This window comes from Neopsephotus bourkii, unplaced genomic scaffold, assembly GCF_033783945.1.
Source record: "Neopsephotus bourkii isolate Nb327-2 ecotype Australia unplaced genomic scaffold, CSIRO-AGI_Nbou_v1 NB_1183, whole genome shotgun sequence".
Taxonomy (NCBI): Eukaryota; Metazoa; Chordata; class Aves; order Psittaciformes; family Psittacidae; genus Neopsephotus; species Neopsephotus bourkii.
Window position 1 is genome coordinate 3,283,540 of NW_026901668.1, and position 18,661 is coordinate 3,302,200.

An 18,661-nucleotide genomic window follows, 5' to 3' on the forward strand; every position below is an offset into this window, starting at 1 on the left:
TGAAATTTTCCGTTCCCGGAGTAGGAATTTTACTGGAGAAGGCTTTCAGACAGACTGCTCCACAGCAGAAGGAAGACCTAGCTAGTGCTCTGGGTGGAGCGGTATTGTAACAAGCACTCTCTGTATTTTGCTGGATGACTTAAGGGGAAAGTATTTGGAAAGGGTCGTTCTGGGACACAGTGCAGTGCTTAACCAACAGAGGGCTTGGATATTTTGTGGGATACAGCAGTGTGAATAGAGGAAAAACAGGGCCACCTGAGCAAAGGGACAGTGATGCATAAGCTCAAAGAGAAAGCAAGCTGTTGTCAGGAAGGATGAGGATAGAAAACCCTGACACCCATACCAATTTTGGATTCCTTCTTCAAGGCCAGGTATAATTAAGACTGAGAGGAAGAACCATCTTGAACACTGCAGCCAAGCCTTCATTTAATCTAGTTTGACGTGAGGGTTGTTACAATAAAATAAGTGGCTGCTGTACCCCCATACTTGTGCCACACTCTCTGCCTACAAGGGTAGAGATTTCCTTCAGTTCCTAAAAGGTAAAGTGGAAAGATCAAAGAATTAGATATCCGGAGCCTAGCATTCCTGCTAACTGAGCTCTTCCTGCTCTAACTGTTCACAGCATTTGTTTTTGTATTGTGATTTGACGGATCTCTGGGTTTCTGATCAAAGAACTTTTAAGGACAAATACAGTCTTGTAGCTCTTCCAATGAAAAGTGGTTGTTTTGTGTTTTAAGAATTGCAGTCCAGCTCCACCTTGTTGGTCTCTCTTACAAGACTTTCTCAGGACTCTGCTGCAGGAGTTCAGCTAGTGTGATACTCTAGCACACCCTAGGAAAAGGAGTACAGCCTATGGGAGAGATTAAGAGCAGGAGATGGAAAAATCCTGTTTGTGAGACCACTGGAATGGGTACTTGTGCTCAAAATTTGTTTCATTTCCAGCAGCACTCACTGCTTCAGATGATACCAGGTTAGCAGGTTTTCTTGCTATTGTAAGAAAATAGCTCTGACAGAATAGGTCCATTTCCATAGCAGCAAAGAATGATGGTGAACTGATTTACCAGGAAAAATAGAGAAAATTGGTTATTATTTCACGTAGTAAGATACCTTTTTTGAGATTGGGGGCGGAGAGGGAGTAGTAGAGGAATATGCAAGAAACAGCTGAAATTGGTACTGTGCTGGAGGTAGGACACCATGAGTAGTCCTACAGGCACAGTATTTTTCAGGTTGCAACTGATAATTCTTTGGGAGGAAATGGCTTCACTTCTGATACTGAAACATCAATAACTAGCTTGCCTGGCTGGAGTAACTTTCTGTATGATGCTCTGTAACTTTCTTTTTCTTTGAGGAGGGAGGAGGAGGAGGCAAGGTCTCTTCTTGCTGAGTTCACAAGACTAGCAGAAACACATGCTGTAATGTTTGAGCGGAGTTGTGAAATCTGGGGCATAAGAAACTACACTATTCAAAACAGGATTTGGGGTTTTAATCTGCAGCCACTATGATGGAAGATGTGACTAGAGATCTGGAGTCTCTTGCTTAATTGGGGCACAGAACACCTGACTCAGGACAAATAATTTCCTTTTTATTCACTTAAGACTCCCCTAGTTTGTCATCTGTAAACTCTGTTAGTAACTATTTGTCATCCCTCTCTCTGCCTTGTCCTTGGTCACTTAAAATCTAGAGCCCTGCCTCACTCTGGTAAGACCTTGCTCATTTAAGCTGAGAGGCAGCTCTTTAACTCTTTCATAGGCCATGCTACTCTTGCATCTTACTTTGTTGAAGGGCATTGTACAGTTATCTGCAGAGCTACATCTGTTTTCCAAGTTCTTAAGAAGAAAAGCTGAATATACAATATATCTTTTTCTGAACTGAAATAAGCCTGATTACAGGATAGCCGCTCATAAGCACAGCTGAACTGAATCAGGCTAAATACTGCCTACTGCAGCATCCTGTCTCCAGGTGTAGCCAGAACAAGTTGAAGATGAGTAATTTGAGCATTGCAGTGGTGTGTTCTTTATTCTGACAGCAGTTTAAGGTCTTTTGTTTAACAGTCATTGGTTAACTCTTTCTTCTTCAATTACCTAGTGAATCTGCCACACTCCAAAGGAATGATTTTTCATATCCACACATCTTATGAAGAGCTGCTATGTGCTGCTTTTTGTGCATGTCTGCTGCTAGTTTTTATAGTGGAGGAGATAGCAACTAGTCTATTTCGAGCCATACTTTCCAAGCTGCTTTAGATTTGGTAAACTTTGGCATAGCTCTCTGCTGTCATGTCAAATAAAGTCATAGGCTGCTTAATTGCCAGCTGTGTAAATCATTCCTAGGTCATTGATTATCCTAGGCAGTCTTCTATAAATCTTTTTCTTAAGCTACAGTGGGAGGTAGGGATTTTTGTGTGGGATTGAATGCAAAAAGTTCATAGAATGGGTCTCTTGCTGTTTTCTTTTTTCTCATTCTGCTTGCTTTTGAATGATACTGAGCTCAATATGAGAGCTTGGAATTATAATAGATGGAAAAGCTGAGCAGCAAAGAGTTTTGAACTTATTGTTCATTAACTGTGCTTTTCCGTTTTCCCTCTAAAACATGGACTTTTTATGTTTTTCCACCAAGTCCCTTTGGAACTTTTCATGAAGGCTTTACTGTGCCAGAATGGATGAACTGTGCAATAAAAGCTCAGGTTGTGGGTCAACATGTTGTGATACAAAGACAAAATGCTAAGATAAGGTGTTTTCTATTTACTGGGTTCAGTCCAGTGGCACAGACAGTCTCACTGCTGACTAGGAAAGATATCTGTGGGCTTGGTTTAAAAGCATTGTTCCATAGCTGATGGATGCTGAAAACTATGAACAATACTGGTCTCTTGCTGTAGTTCTGACAGAAAGCTAATGATTTTGCTGCTGGGGAAGTAGAGACACAGGAATAGAAACTGCTTAGTCCTTCAAGAAACTCTGTTCCCTACAGCTGGTCATGGTGACTTGAGCCTGTTTATGCTGTATCTGACACTGGGAGGATATTACGTTCTTTTTCTGGAGCATTTTGTTTGTAGTATGGCATGCTCTCTCCTGGCTTTCAGAGATGGCTTCTGTATTTTCAGGTCTGTAAAAGGGTATATAAAGTGCTAGACCTGTGGCCCCTTCCACATCTGCTCCTTGTGTTAGACACTGGTGCAGCTGGAGATTAGTAACTAATTAATGCTTCATGGGCCACTGAAGTATGTGGAGACAAACTTGTCACTGCATGTGCCTAGATAGCAGCATGGAGTTGAATTAGTTACAACCACAGAAGAGGGAGTGGGTTAAAGGTATGCTTGCTTATTAATCGCAAGGGTCAAATTAATCTGAAGATAGAGACTAGCAAGTTTCTAGCACTTGTCAATGTGTAGTAATACCTCTGCTGCAAGTCCCGGCAATGACAGAACAAAACTGTTCAGAAGACTGCTGTAGCTTGTCCCTTCCTCCCTTCTGCAGCAGTGATCTGACCAACAAAACACTTGCTTCTCTTCATAATGGCAGAAGAACATGCCCAAGTCTCTACCCTAGCCTGTGATAGCAAATTTTATCTCCTTAACAAGTAGGTTCTATGTAAAGCATATATAAAGGGGGAGTGTCACGAGGATGGAGCCAGGCTCTTCTCAGTGGCAAACAATGAAAGGACAAGGGGCAGTGGGTGCAAACTGGAACACAAGAGGTTCCACTTAAACTTGAGAAGAAACTTCTTCTCAGTGAGGGTGACAGAACACTGGAACAGGCTGCCCAGGGAGGTTGTGGAATCTCCTTCTCTGGAGACATTCAAAACCCGCCTGGACACGTTCCTGTGTAACCTTATCTAGGTGTTCCTGCTCCGGCAGGGGGATTGGACTAGATGATCTTTTGAGGTCCCTTCCAATCTCTAACATACTGTGATACTGTAAAGCAAAGTCTAAACTCGCTAAAAACACAAGAGGCTGGAAGACTTCTGGAATCCTCAAAACTGAATCAAGGGAGATCATGCTTTGTCGTTTCCTCTCTGCAGACAGCAGATGCAATTAGAGCACGGGAATGCTGGGGTAGGTGTGAAGCACGAAATCAAACTCTACAACTCTGTTATAAAGCAGGTATGTTTATTACAGCACCGGGTGCAAGGGGGATCTTTCCTTCTAACTTGCACACCGAGGGGTTAAGCAAGCAGATATTTATTACACACAAACATGCATATTCATTAGATTCCTGGGAGTTCTGCAGGGGGGATATTACAATTAGTTTAGGTACTCATTATCATAAGTCTCCTCCCTTTTGGTTCTTGCACACTGCCCTCAGATGGTTGGGGGCAGGGGTCTTCAAGATGAATTAAGCAGTCTTCCTCAGGATGCGCTTTTCACCTTTGGCACAGTTGGGTGCCCCAGTAATCACAGATTTGCTGAAACCAACCGTATCTGGAAGTTTCTGATAGCTGGCAAAGATTTAGAACAGTGTGACCATACAAAATTAATTGCAAGCAGAACAGGATGGGCAGACAAGGAGTATCCCAAGCTAGCAGATGCTTGGGAGTCACTGTCTCTAAATTAACTGGTAATTAGGAGGATGGTAAGAAATCCTTCATTCATTAGAAGGATGGAAAGAAATAATTCACTCTTGTTAGTAAGACTACTAAATTCTGTTATCACACCACAGGCTTACAACACAAACATTGTTCTCTGTCTTAGACCTAAGTTAAAAGTCTTTTAACCCTATGTTTTCCAGGCACTTGCTTTCCTTATATCAGGTGAAGCTAGAAAGTGTGCTGCTTGAGCAGCTTGTAGCAGCCTATGATGACAGTAAGTCTGCTGCTGTGATTTCTGTGAGGCAACAATGATCTGCTGGAAAGGGGCATTATCTTTGAAGTCATACAGCTGCATCTCCAGTGCAGAAGAGAAGGTACTTTATTTCCCTGTAACTGACATCACCCAAGTTTTTCTCCTTTCACCTTTGCTAAAGTCTCTGCAGCTGGAAAAGATCTATTGTCTCTAAAACAAATGCACAATCTCTGGCTTCTAACTTGTTTTGAATTTTTTGCTATTATATGACTACTGTGATCATCTAGTCTGACTTCCTGCCTGCCACGGTCTATAAACATCCTGTAAATAACTTCAGGTCTGATAGATGTGATTAAATTGGAATGTTGTTAGAAAATTCCTATGAAGTAGAGAATATCTCAAGATAGGCTGTATGCTACAGCCTGAACTGTGTACTGCTCCTACTGCAGTAGATTGACAACCTGACTGCAGTCTGGATGCCTGGAGGCAGAGCACCTTCCACATAGCTCCTTGTCTGACTGCAACTATGATAATATCCTGTGACTGACCTTTTGAATTTGAGCTGAATTTGAATTTAGGGGAGAATGAAAGAGAGTACTTATTACTCTTATACTCCTGTCCATCCCACTGTATTATAACTGTTTGGTGTCAATTGTTGATACCCTTCTCGGACGTCTTTCTATAGAAGGGTTGTTGTAGGAAATACAATTTGATGAAATGGCTGTTTCTAGGGCATATGTTATTCAAACATCTTGCAAAGGTCTAAAGTAGCCCAAAGCTATGTCATCACTTCCTTTATTGACTACAAAGAAAATCAGTTGGGAAAGGATATCCATCAAATGTGTATCCGAGCCCTGGACCTTAATTACACAATTGTCCTTCCTCTCTGCAGGCAGTGCTGATCCACATTGTTGTCCTACTGGCCTGGAAGAGCCTAAAGCAATCACAGGCATTTCGAGTGACTTGTTAGAGTTCAAGAAATCTTGATTAACACACACCTCATTAAAACTCCAGCAGATGTATAAGTTGCAGTAGCACTGACTTGTTTTTTACCATAGAAAACAACATCCAGTGACATCCTTTGAGTCAAAGCACAAGCAGACAGTATTTAGTGAGCAGCACAAGAGAGCAAACATCTACTTTTGGCTTCTAAGAAGTTGCCCAACTTTTCTGCTTGTTAAATAAGACAGTTGCCAAACAAAATAATTCCTCTATGTCTACTTTATAAGACTGTGGATTTGCTGGGAGCGATTCACAGTTTTAACCGCAGCTATTCTACTGATGAAAGGCAGTATTTATATACTTTGTAGATATGATAAACCAAACATACAAATCTCCTACCAGTTTATTAGTTTTTAGCAGTTCATAAATAGGAAACCTCATTAAGAAAGCGTTCCTGAAATATAATTCAGTGGTATCCTCTAAAGAGCTTTTAGTCTGTTATGCTGGAATTACTGAACTAAGACTCTAAAGCTGTGTATTGTGTTATCAAGACCTTCCAATGTTAAATGGATTGTCTTACACTAACAGCTTAAAGATAGCATGTTTTGAACTTTGTCCACAAATACAGCCACAAGGAGAAGCTAAATTTCTCTAAAATTGGTCAGGATTTGTATTTATGACAAAAGCTGCTTTTCACAAATCCCAAACACTCAGGTTTATTAAACTTCAACTGTTATTACTAAATGATAAGAGAGCATACATTTTGTTAAAACTGAGAATTTCACTACAAGAGCAGAGCGGAAGTACAGATAAAGAACTGATATAACTGTGGTGGACAATAAGGGAAGCAAACACATGCAGGTTCAAAGATTACTTTTCTAGTGCTTGTGAGTTATCATCTATCTTGTAATGCATATTCCACTTACATTGTGGTTTAATACCCATGAAGTATTACAAATTGCTTGAAATAATGATACATGGTCCTGGTGCCTGGAGGATCTGATGGTGGTGCCTATGTTACTCTCCCAAAAAAGGATAGTCCTTGTGATTTTTGCATCTAGAAAAAGGGAGTATGATTAAAACATTTCAAGGCTAAGATGAAAAAGCTTTTCCCCCTAACAAGAACTCTTCAGAACTAAAACTGTGAGCTACAGCAAAAACACTAATGTGGGTTTGCTTAATTTACATGGAGCACTGGAAATTAATGTTCTGTAGCCTTCACATATACCAGTGACCTTGTTCTCAAAAGGTACTGTATCTTTTGCTTAGCTGAAATTGCCAAACTTGTTGGCAACATGAAACCACTCTTGGTAACTCCTAAGTCTGCAGCATGCTATTAGATAAATGGGTAACCTGGGAAACCAGAATGAATTGCAGATCTCAGTAAGTCTGTATCTAACAGCTGTATTATCTAGATGCTGCTTTAATAATGCTGGCATAAATACATAGGCACAGCTTTTCACTTAAAAAAAAACTTAAAACTCTCATTCTTAAAAAGTTTATTTACAGTGACTGTCTCTTATATGAAGTAGCCAAAGAAAACAGAGGAGGCAGGGGTGGAAGGCTGCCTATTTATTTTGGAGTTCCCTGCTGATTTTGATTTTCAGACAGCAGTTTGGTATGCATCTGTTACAAGATGTCTTAACACACAATGTCCTTGCAAAAATCCTAGTGCTACCAACCTGCACAAGACAGGCAGTGATTTAAAATACCCTAGTGTTGGATTCTGGCAGATAGGGATGTGACTGGATAATGGCTGCAGTTCCTTCTCTTTTAAAGTGGGGTTTTCAAATGCTGTCTGTTAAGAGGCTATCTAGTAACAATCTAATGTTGCTAAAACATGGAGGAGGAGGTACTCACTCGCTTAACGTACAGATGCGATACCGCTTCTTGAAAGCCAGTAAGGTTCCTATCTCCTCTTCAGCCAATTCAAAGTCAAACACCCGAATAAAGGTCCAAACCAGCTGAGTTACTTCAGTTTGCAAGAAGGGAAATTGCAGAAAGAACATCGAAAACAGAAGTAGGAAAGTGCTGTGTTCGTTGGTGTACAAGGAACTGTTCAACAAGATGCATTATTGTGGTGAGCAATGAGTGAATGTCATAAAGTTACAGTGCTGGTGGGGTCTAATTGCAGCACATTTATATCACAAGAGGGAAAAGTTAATCTGTGATGATGTATTCTAGTGAAGGAGATGTGGCTCCTTACTTCTAAAGTAACGTTTTGCATTCATAAAGAAGTGACCTACTTGGTATCTGTCAGATGGAAGACTGCCAGCTCTAGCTATGAAGGGAATACTTTGTGGATTTTTTTTCTGTGTAAAGTTTGACACCATTGATAATCTCATAAAGTACCCTCTCACCTTAAAATTTTCTTCAATGCGGTGTGGAGTGACAGATTTGGGAATTACACTCACATTTCTTTGAATCTGGAGGCGGATAAGCACCTGCAGGAACAGATAGGGAATTCCAGTGGACAAGTTCTGCCTGTCTTCTGAAAGCCAAAGCCTGTAAATGGCTACACAGTTACATGGATCAGCTTTGCTGATTATCAGAGGTGGTTCACAGAGAAAAAGCAGTGTAGTAAACCTTCCCCCGATATTACCTGAGCTCATTTAATAGCTATCTGCCTTTTGAGATGACAGCATGGGAGTGCATTGAACAAGAGTTCAGGATCAGTCAGGGATGCTGTGCATAGAGGTGGCTAGCATGCTATTTAAAGCCCAAAGCCATTGGTAATCTTCTGTCTGTCGTTAAAACTTGGCTTAGAGATAGTATTTTTTTAAAGCATTACGATGTGTGTGGGACCCAGTTGGAATTCAGCTTTCCATAATACCTCTGTTAATAGCTACTTTAGTACAGGTGGTAAAAACACCCATCGCCAGGGAAAATACTATGAGTGGTATTAACCTGAGCTGGGGTTTTGTTGTACTTGAGTGCAATTTCCTTAATTTGAGGATCATCAAGAAGGGAAATATCCTCAGGCTTGGACCTGTGGAAATAAAAAGCAGATTTAAGCAGTTGAATGGTTCACTGTTTCTCCCTCAGGCACTGTAGTGTAAAAATACCATTTAAACAATAAGAAAGCATAATCTCGTGCACTTTGATTCACTATATTCTTTTTGCTCCTGTCCCTGCCTTTGTTCTTTCCCTTTCATTGCCAGTTGGCATGAGAAGAGGCCTGTAGTTTCTAGTAATACATTTCAGTCCAGCCTGGGATGAGGCTGGCAGTTTCTTTGGTCCGAATCCCAAAGATTTCATGTTAAGAATGGGCAGCTGTCGTGTCCTTCACAAGCACAGCTGCTCTGGTAAACATCCTGTCCCAGCCATGAAGACTTGAGTAAAAGCAAAATCTCTTCAAGTCATCCTTTTAAAAACCTAATCCATTCATCTCAGCAGGACTGCAAAGTTGCTGTTCTCGTAAGGATTTGCTGCTTTGCTTTGGGGGTGTTTGAGTTCGGAAGTTCTCTTACATGTTTAATAGGCTCACCCAAGCTCAGTTTAGAATTATCTTTGCTACTTTCACCAACCAATTGATCCTTTTCCTCCTATATGTGAAATTCCAGTAACAGCACAGGTATGAATTAGCAAACACAGTAAGTGTGAGAGGTTTCTGTGTGTGTGTCATTTTAAAGAATAAGTAAATCTTCTAATTACATCGGTTTTACCCTGTGAGGGTTTATCCAAATCCTAATACTGGTTACTACATTGGCTCCAATCCATGTCTGAGATAGAAGTTTCACAAAGCATTCTTACCATGGCCAGTTGGGTGCCCCAAGGGGACAATATGCAGTGACAGAGATGCCTTTGGACTGGCAAAACTTGATCAGCTCTTCCTGAGGAAGATAGGGGTGGCTCTCAATCTACAGAAGCAGAAGGTACTTCAATGTGTAACATCACTACGGTGACCTACCAGACCCCATGTCAGCTTTGAATAGGTTGGTTTTTCTGCAGCTATGAGGTTTTTAAGAGAGTCAGTCAATGTTTCAGATCATTTCCCCTTTTTCCCAACCCTGCCTTCAACAAGACCCAATCTTAACCCATTAGTTTCTTTTTCCAGCTGCCTGCCTCGCTTTTCATGACTTCTCACAGTCCCCATACCAATGGGCTTCAAGGACTAGCTGTGCACATCCAGCTGAAGCACCCAACTCTCATGTCACCTAGTCCTACCTATTCACCCCAGCAGCGTAGCCTGGCTCTGGTCCTATCTTTTCCCTTAGGGACTGTACAAAGGGAGAAGAGTAAGCCCTGTCACGTTCTCCATTGCACAGCTCAGTTCTCAGCCTGCATTAGCTCAGTGCTGCAGCCAGAAGAAAGGTGAAGGCTGCACTTTCAACACAGGAGTACCACAGGCTTGTGTGGGCAAGGAAGGGCACAGAATGTTCTGCATCTTTCATTGCTTTATCATTTAGCCAAATACTGTATTCCCATGCAGATATGAAAAAGCACAGCCTTAACATAAAAGGTCATTTACTGTGAGTGATGTTCCATGCTAGGGCACAGAATGTTCTGCATCTTTCATTACTTTCTCATTTAGCAAATACAGGGGTATTCCCATGCAGACACAAAAAAAGCACAGCCTTAACAGAGAAGGTCATTTACTGCTAGTGCTGTCCCATCAAATGCAGACAGATGTGGTATGAGCACTGATGAGTTTGAGAGCAGTTTACCTGATTATTTGCAGGTTTGTGTCTTAAGCCTGGTTTGCTCAGAAGCTGCTCTATCTGTTTGCAGTTGAAGTTGGAGACTCCAATTGCCTTCACCATTCCCGCATCCACCAGCTCTTCCATAGCCTAGAAACACTACAGAATCAGACTTCCTACTGAATTAAGATTTATTTTTTTTTAATGGAAAAAGTGCCTGTGCACGACTTCAGTGGTAAAAATCATCATGGCTGGCATCCTCTTCTGATGTCATGTTAGTGCAGGACATTGACTGGTGGGACCCTGGTCTAAGACTCAGCCTCTCACATCATGTATCAACATACAAATAAACTACAGCGTTATTCAAGGTTAACAATTACTACACTAGGATACTGAAATGAAAAATTATCCCCAGGTATAATGCTCCTAAATAAAAGAGGTTTTTGCTAGGGTAATTCCTCAGCTAACAAAATAATTATCCCCTAACAAAAGGCTTGTCATCTGGGACAGAGCGGCTTGACAGGGAGCTGTTCTGGAGGAGCTAGAGTAGGATACCTGCTCATTACTGGTGATTAATTTCCCAAGGGAGATGTACCATTTAGCAGTGGCAGTACAGCATACGCAGTGCTGTATTGCCCCACCTCCACCTATTTTCTTTCACACTGGCAAACAGTAAAACAGCTGGACAGCCATAATTAGATTGACACCTCCAGCAGAAAAGAAACAGGAGAAAATAATCTACTACCAGCCTTTAGAGCAGAAAAAACACCTCTTCCAAAGCAAATTCATGTTTATTTGCAGCTGCTATCAGCAGCAGCAGCCTGAAATGTCCTCTTTTTTCCTTCAAATGAGCCACAGAAACGAGCCTTATTCTTATGGCAGAAGGAAAAGCGCATCAGCGAATTCCTCTGACTCTGGTGAGTCTCTTGTCTTCTTGCAGCCTGGCCATGCTAAGCACACAGTGAGGGTGATGGGCAAAGGAAGCCCAAACCAAGCCAAGCAGAAATCTGAGCTTTCACCAAAGTCTTGTATCCCTTGCTCCTGCCTGTTCATGTTGCAACACACAGAGCTTCAGCGATGGGCTTTGGGCAAGTTTCAGTACTTTCTAGAGGGGGAGATTTGTATGTTCTGTCTACATTGACACAGCCATGTTGGCTTTCCTGTCATCTGGAAGGCTCCGGTGCAACTGGGGATGAGTGTAGCTACAGCTAAAGCCACCAGTGAATACCCAGAGAGTGGTGTGGGGACTGAAGTGACAGAATACGTTAGCTAAAGCCACTGCAGGGTACACACACAAAGATTTCCTCTTGCCATGCCCACCCAGCCAGTTTAGTAAGCAGTAGACATAAAAATACCTCGGTTTTGGCAAAGGAACACAAGAAGGAGCCCAAGGACACAGATAAACCAGCAATCTGGAATACTTCACATCAGAAACTTGCTGAGAACAATTCTCGAACTGGAAACCTTAACTTTTACAGACTGTTATTTCAAATTAGCAAGGATTTTTTGGCCCGTCAATGAACGTACCTCCCATGTATCCAGAAAATCTGTATCGCTGGGAATGATCATGCCATTTCCATCTGTAGGAAACAGCTCCTCTCCTGCCTGTCATCACAAAAGAAAAGGGAGTTTAAGGTAGGCTGAATTGTAACAGTTAGAGTCTCTTAGAAACGATACAAGTGCATGGAGCTGGAGGTGCCTGATATCCTGCCTTATGTTTGTGCTGGGGGAGAGAGAGGTGGCCAAAACCAGTCATCTGTAGGAACAGTAATCTCCAAGAAAATCTGCCTCTTGAGAGCCTGCCCTGCAGGCAGAGGAAGGGCAGATGCTTTTATGTGCCTCAGTCGGGCCGAGGGAAGGCCAGGGATGTGACACCGTGGGGAAACGAGGATTTATTTAACCTGGGGGTAGAGGGAGAAGAGAAAAACAGGAGCTAAGTAATGCACAACTGTTTGATCCTGGATAAGCAAATGGCAGTCCAATCTCAGGCTTTAAGCGAAATGTGACCTGAGTGGTAATTGGATCTGTGATTTAGAAGTCTCAATACCTTGAATCCCATGGGCCAGTGCATCAGGTAGAGATCCAAATAATCCATTTGGAGGGCAGCAAGTGTCTTCTGGCATGCCTCCTTCACCAGGGATCTCTCATGGAAGGTGGACCACAGCTGCAGGGGTAACACAAAGCTTGGGCGCTGCTCTCCTAACCTCACAACCACAGAGCATCCCTAGCAGGGAAACACGCAGTGCAGACACAGAGGCACCTCATGATACAGCACATCTTCTTGCCTTGAGGAAGTGCCACTTTTGTGCACCTTATTTAACTGTCCATTAAGTAAAATGAGGATGAGATACTCTAACATTCCAACAGTTCACACAACAATTAAACAGAACAAATAAAGCAAAACTGGTGAAAATTGACCTGCCAGCTTCCAGCAGATAGAAGTTACTTTATTTTTCCTACTATTGTTGTGGGGAAAAAACAAAACACAACATAACATACAGGAGCTAACAGGCTGAGGCCGGCAGCACAGCGGGAGTGACCACGAATACAATAGCCCTGCTTCCTGTCTCAGAGGCAACTGAGAGCACGGCCTCAGTTCCTGTCTCCGTCGCTGACAATGGATATGGACTACAAAAAATCCCTCTCAAATCCAGCCCTTTTTGTTCTTTAGGAGTTGACCTCTTCCTTCCCTCCATCCATAAAATGCTTTGCCCTGAGTTAATTCACAGACCAGTTACATCCCCTGACACTTTGCAGGTTGGGACCTTGCCTCTCCTCCTGAGAGCTGGCCTCATGTTAGACAAGTTACCCAAGGACGTACCTTACTGACAATAAAGAGGTCTTCTCGCCTCACAACCCCCTCCTTGATTTTTTCCCGTACTGCATCCCCGATCTCACTCTCGTTCTGGTACAGGTAAGCACAATCAAAGTGGCAGTACCCAACATCGATGGCAAACTTCACTGCATCTCTGGCTGCTCCCTGGAGAGACTGAAATGAGAACAGAAATCAGTAATTCGGTAAACATCAGAAAAAGAAGTTTGCTGTTGCTCAAATCTGGAGACTTTAAGCTCCCAAATACTGAGGTGTTCCAGTCTGGATCTTGCTTTCATTTAGTTTTCTGGAATAAAATGGCCATGGGAGTCCCCAATGAGTTGCCTGAGCTGATTGCCCTTTTCTAAAGATCGAGCATTCACATTCGGACACCAGACTATCTCAAAAAGAGTTTTAATTTGCCCAATTTCAGTGTGAGATCCTGGCAACATGAGGAAATGAATCAGCTCTGGAAAGGTTGCTGGCCTTGCACGCAAACAACCTGGCTCTTGTTGACACAGGGCAGGGAGCTGCGAGGACAACGCCAGAACACTACAGACAGTGCCACCTCCTGGGTGAAATACAGAGCCTGGTATTTAATAGCAAAGTAATCGGTTGAGGTTCTTGGCTCGGAGACACTGAGGAGTTGTTTGATGACTGGATGCTGACTCTGGAAAATGACACTTCAAGCAGAAACACGGCTCAAAACCACGACCACCGCCTATATTTAACCTCATTGCACCCCCACCCATCATCTTCTTTTTAATGACTTCACTTTTCCAAGTAGTTCCAACGAAGGGCTCTTGGTTGGTTCACCTACATTTAAAATAACATGGAAATTGCCACGGTTTTTTCCACACAACCAAGTAGCCAGTGAAAAGTCTTACAAGCTTTCCTTTCTGCAGCCCCTTTCCCCATCCCAACCCTCTCCTATGTATGAATGCTGCAGCCCCTGGGAAGGCAGGCTAATGGGGACACCTGCCAAACGCCAAGCATTATAGAGTACCTTATCCTTGTGTGCTGCTGCGGCGTGGGAAAGCTGCCATGCAGGAGCAATCGGCATCGCTTTTGGGTGGAGGAGGAACTGTCGGAGAGCAAAGTCAACAACAGACCCTGTGGTTACCCAGAGTCTGTAACATGAGCTGTCCTTCAGAAAAGATAATCCATTGTGGTGCTCACTGAACAGGACTCCAAGTCAGCGTGACTGGGTAAAGGAGAAGCCCCATTGCCACACTGAAACACAAGAAGTTGCTCTGGGAACCTTGAGATCAAGTAGCTATGATGAAGTAATCACAGTGCGTTTGGGCTATGTTTTCATCGCTTTAACACAAGAGATTTTTGTGGTGGCAGGGATCAAGTGTCCAAAGTTTTCCTTCTCTTTAGTCCTAACCAGTTCCTGTTAGCGTCTCAATAAGCTCCTTCAGCGAGCTCATCCATCATAATGTCCATGCAATGAACGCTGTGGGTTTTTAGAGCCTACTTCTTAGTGTCTTTTGTCATCAGCCCAATTAAGACTGAAAGGGTTAAACAAACTCATCCCCATTTGTACCTAAGGCATATGATGATCAGCAGCAGCTGACCCCAAAATTATGCTGACTGGGCAGTGTTTCATAGGGTTGGCAGCCTGCAATTCAACATACTCATTTCCAGTCCCAAATCCAGGGGATAATCAACTATTTTTCTTTTTGTTCCTTAGGAAACTCACTTTCTTAAATTTTTTAGCTCATTTCCAGGATGTTTTTACGTTTATAATTCAGTATATACTGAAATGTTCTCCCTTCCCAAAACCCATTAGATAACATTTGCAGGTAAAGAACTACCCAAACTATTTTCCTGCTATGTGCTGCATACTCTGCTGCCATACAAATAAGTAATCCTCAGTCTTTAGGGAGTTCCTGTAAACCCCCATTTCCAAATCCACTCATTACCACCTAAGTTCCTGTACCCACACATGCTCATCAAAGCTGACACCTACGTGACATGCTGGGATGTTAATACCCAGAGACAAAAGCAAAGGTAGAAACACGAAGAAAAACAAGCAAGGCAGAAGTAGTAACTTTTGTAATATGCATTTTTTTGTCCATAGTTAAGATAAATAAACCTTCTTCCCCTGCTCACTCAACAAGCTTCCTGAAGGACAGGCATAAACATCCATGTTACCTGAAGTATTCCAAACAGCACGAAACACCTCACAGAGGATTTGCTGCCTTGCCCTGATCTGAAGAGGAGATTGCTGAAGAAGTGTGCTGTGCTTCTCAGCCTGGTGTTACCTGTGTGACCAGAGGTGTGGGGACAAGGAGAGGTCCCCAGCTCCAGCATATACCTGCCAGGTCCCCAGTCCCAGGATGGGCATCCTCGCACGGGTGGGCAGCTCCAGGTAGGTGGCCATGTGCGGTCCCTTCCCAGTCACTGTGGTCAAGGAGAGGCTGCTGGCCCTTGCCAAACACTTTACATAGGCTTTGCCCCTCCCTCCTGCCTCCTGACTGGCTGCAGACAAGGAAAATACAGGCAGAAGTGATACAGTAGGCAAGAGAATGCATGGATTTTGCCTTTCTCTCACCCTTTGAAGAATTTAGAAACTGACTGTGGGTTGTTCACATGCGTTTGTTGAGTGAGTGCATGGTGCCAGTTACACGTATTGCATTGACCAAGGTTGCAGGTTTTCGCATAACTCACAGCCCCTGCTTTTCTGCAAAGAAAGTGGTATTTGGGGAGTTTGCACATACCCCAGGAGCTATTTCTCATCTCACGTGTTTGCTCAGTTTTCCCAGGGAAGCTGTGGCTGCCCCATCCCTGGCAGTGTTCAAGGCCAGGTTGGACGGTGCTTTGAGCAACCTGGTCTAGTGGAAGGTGTCCCTGCCTATGGCAAGGGGTTGGAACTGGGTGAGCTTTAAGGTCCCTTCCAGTCTAAACCTGAATGATTCTGTACTTGCTTTTCTCTATTGTTTCTATGTGTTTCTTGAAGGTGGGGAATATTTGAATCTGAGGAGAAGTGTGCCAGAGATGAAGCAGAGAATGCATATTATTTTGCTACTGTTCCTTCCCTTAAGGCATAGTAATCCCCAAACAAACAAAAAACAGAAAGGAGGAGTACCCAGGAGCTACAATAATCCCTTCACACACACACTCTTGGTTTTATCTGGCTTTTCAAAGCCCTTGCTACCAGTGCAAGTGGTTTGAGCACAGTGGCTCAAACACAGGACAACTAATCCCAGCTCCTTTGTATCTTGTGGTAGCTCTGCACAGGTAGACAGCCCCTGGGTGAAGTGGACTCTGTGCTGTGAGTGATCTCCATGTTATGACTGTGTATCAGCACACTGCCGCTGACTGCTGTGCGCTCAGCCAGAAGTTATCCTTGGGCAGTTTATCCAGGGTGCGGTGAACTTTGCTGTGGGCACAGAGGTAGCCAAGGACCCCTCATTGCAGTGGTGTTGGACTAAATGACCTCTGAAGGTCCCTCCCAACCCAAACCATTCTATGTATCTCTGACTTGTTGCAAAAGCAGCCCAGGTCAGGCAGTTTTTAAATCTATAAGTGATGCAGTTTGCACACCCTCCCGGGGCCCATCTGGATCTGGAAGCAACGTAAGCTTCCACGTAACAGCAAACCTGCCAGTAAACCCCATGGGTCTCCAGCATGAGGGCAAAGTGCACAAGGAAGGTTTAGCCTCATTTCCGTGGCTGTTGGAGCTAAACATCAGCAGGAGCTCTAGCCTGAATGCTTAATCTGAGCATGTGGCCTGTAGTATCCCACCTGCATTTATGGGGGTTAGGAAAAATAGACCAAGAATAACCCACAAGACTTATTTTCTAGAGAATTTATCCCATACTATTTTATTCAAAAGAAAAACATTTATTACTTTTCATTGTAAAACCAACTGAAGAGATTCTTAAATATATCTCAGTGATTGCTTCCTTGATTGGTGATATACCTGTGTCCTGGGTTTAGCAGTGGCAGTCATTTTTCTCTTTCTTGGTAGCTGGTGCAGTGCTGTGTTTTGACTTTCAGCTGGGAACAAAGCTGATAAAAATGATGTTTTGGTTTGGCCAAGGACTTTGTGGGCCTCATGCTCTGCCAGGGAGGAGGGGAGCCGGGAGGAAGCAGGGACAGGACACCTGACCCAAACTGACCAAAGAGGTATTCCATACCACAGCACGTCATGCCCAGGAGGTAACTGGGAGTTACCCAGAAGGGCTAAGGTGGACGGCAGGGTTGGAAGAGGTATCGGTCGGTGCTTGGTCGGGCTGGGGGGGCAAGTTATCTGCCACCTGGTGATGAGGTGTTGTATTCTCTTCCCTTGTTATTTCCTTTATCATTACTATTATTGGTGGTAGCAGCAGTGATTTGTGTTATACCTTAGTTACTAAACTGTTCTTATCTCAACCCGTGGGAGTTGCATTCTTTCTGATTCTCCTCTCCGTCCCTCCAGGAGTAGGGGGAGGGCAAGAGCGGGGGAGTGAGTGCACAAGCTGTCTGGCTGGGGTTAAACCACGACAACCTGGAAGGTTAAGACACATTTGAGGCATCTTTCATAAGCATAGCTTGTTTTTAAGTCTCAAGTTATATCAAACTAGAAATGTCTTGTCAGTCTCTTAACCCATCAGCTTCCTGGAAGTGCGCTGTCTTTCAGCTACTTCACAGATGCAAAGGGCTGGATAAAGCGGACAGGAGGTTGGTTTTCTTACTCACCTATTGCAAGGTGCTTTAGAAAGAGTCTAACACATTCCCGAAGGCAAATAGGCTAAAAAATTCCTCATCTTGGTGACAACAATACATTGGGAATTTTTTTTTTAACCAGAATGAGCAGTATAAATACAAAAGCTGAACAGAATAATGGACTTTGCCAGTGCAGTGAAATAAATACCTGCTAGGTCATAAAAATGTCATTTCCAGCTATGCTCCAAGATTTCTCAATTCACCTTCCACATGCCAACAGAAAATGGACATGGTTCGTGAACTTCATCATCAACATAAAATTAGGATATATATAGCGGCTATTATAACTAAATCACTCATTTCAAAATGTGCTCAGTCCCACAAAAATAGCACCCTTGTAAAGATACAGTCAAAAGGTTTCTTAGGCTAGAAGGTCCTTTTAATCTCAAACTACTGCAATTACCGATCCTTTCACAGGCTGTGGTACATCAAGACTCACCATGAATGCTTAAAAAGCATCACATTCCCCCCAGCTGAGTCTTGCCATGAGCTTTTAGAACTCTCTCCTTCTGACTGTCATGTTACTAACCTTCCTTTCTAGCTCTCTTTACATTTCCCCTCCAGCTGTGTGTCTCATCATGAGAGCACAGGCTGAACCAACAGTGTGGAGTGATAGGGCTCAACAGGAGGTACAAAGATTACTTACTTTTTTTATATGGAGGCATCTCACTTCTCCTCTTGTCACAGTATTGATTGTATTGTGCAAAATCACTAGCTAGATTCAGGACCTCTGTTGCTCTTAGTATTTTCCTCTATACAGGAAGGAAAATACATATA

General features: G+C 43.1%; 1 protein-coding gene and 2 long non-coding RNA genes across 3 annotated transcripts; 1 reads left to right on the forward strand and 2 right to left on the reverse strand.

Moving 5' to 3' along the window:
• The first annotated feature begins 3,914 nt into the window (after positions 1 to 3,914).
• LOC133218029 (uncharacterized) lies at positions 3,915 to 5,150 on the forward strand. Its single transcript, XR_009727036.1, has 2 exons — positions 3,915 to 4,052; positions 4,744 to 5,150. It is a non-coding gene; the product is annotated as an uncharacterized LOC133218029 (long non-coding RNA).
• A 1,498-nt stretch (positions 5,151 to 6,648) lies between these two features.
• Positions 6,649 to 16,393, reverse strand: LOC133218000 (aldo-keto reductase family 1 member B1-like). Its single transcript, XM_061363989.1, has 10 exons — positions 15,492 to 16,393; positions 13,178 to 13,345; positions 12,404 to 12,520; positions 11,884 to 11,961; positions 10,384 to 10,506; positions 9,470 to 9,576; positions 8,624 to 8,705; positions 8,077 to 8,160; positions 7,577 to 7,680; positions 6,649 to 6,773 (listed from the first exon to the last, which is right to left on the reverse strand). The coding sequence occupies exons 1-10, from the start codon at positions 15,555 to 15,557 to the stop codon at positions 6,734 to 6,736; spliced, it is 969 nt and encodes a 322-aa protein (XP_061219973.1). The 5' UTR covers positions 15,558 to 16,393; the 3' UTR covers positions 6,649 to 6,733.
• A 577-nt stretch (positions 16,394 to 16,970) lies between these two features.
• LOC133218002 (uncharacterized) lies at positions 16,971 to 18,534 on the reverse strand. The gene is made up of 2 exons (XR_009727026.1): positions 17,667 to 18,534; positions 16,971 to 17,099 (listed from the first exon to the last, which is right to left on the reverse strand). It is a non-coding gene; the product is annotated as an uncharacterized LOC133218002 (long non-coding RNA).
• Between the last annotated feature and the right edge of the window lie 127 nt (positions 18,535 to 18,661).

Coding starts and splice junctions, on each gene's coding strand:
- LOC133218000 (XM_061363989.1), bottom strand. CDS start 15,557: ATGGCCACCTACCTGGAGCTGCCCACCCGTGCGAGGATGCCCATCCTG. Junction 12,521..13,177: donor ACCTCTTTATTGTCAGTAAG/GTACGTCCTTGG, acceptor TTACCCCTGCAG/CTGTGGTCCACCTTCCATGA. Junction 6,774..7,576: donor CGCATCTGTACGTTAAGCGA/GTGAGTACCTCC, acceptor CCCTTTTTCTAG/ATGCAAAAATCACAAGGACT.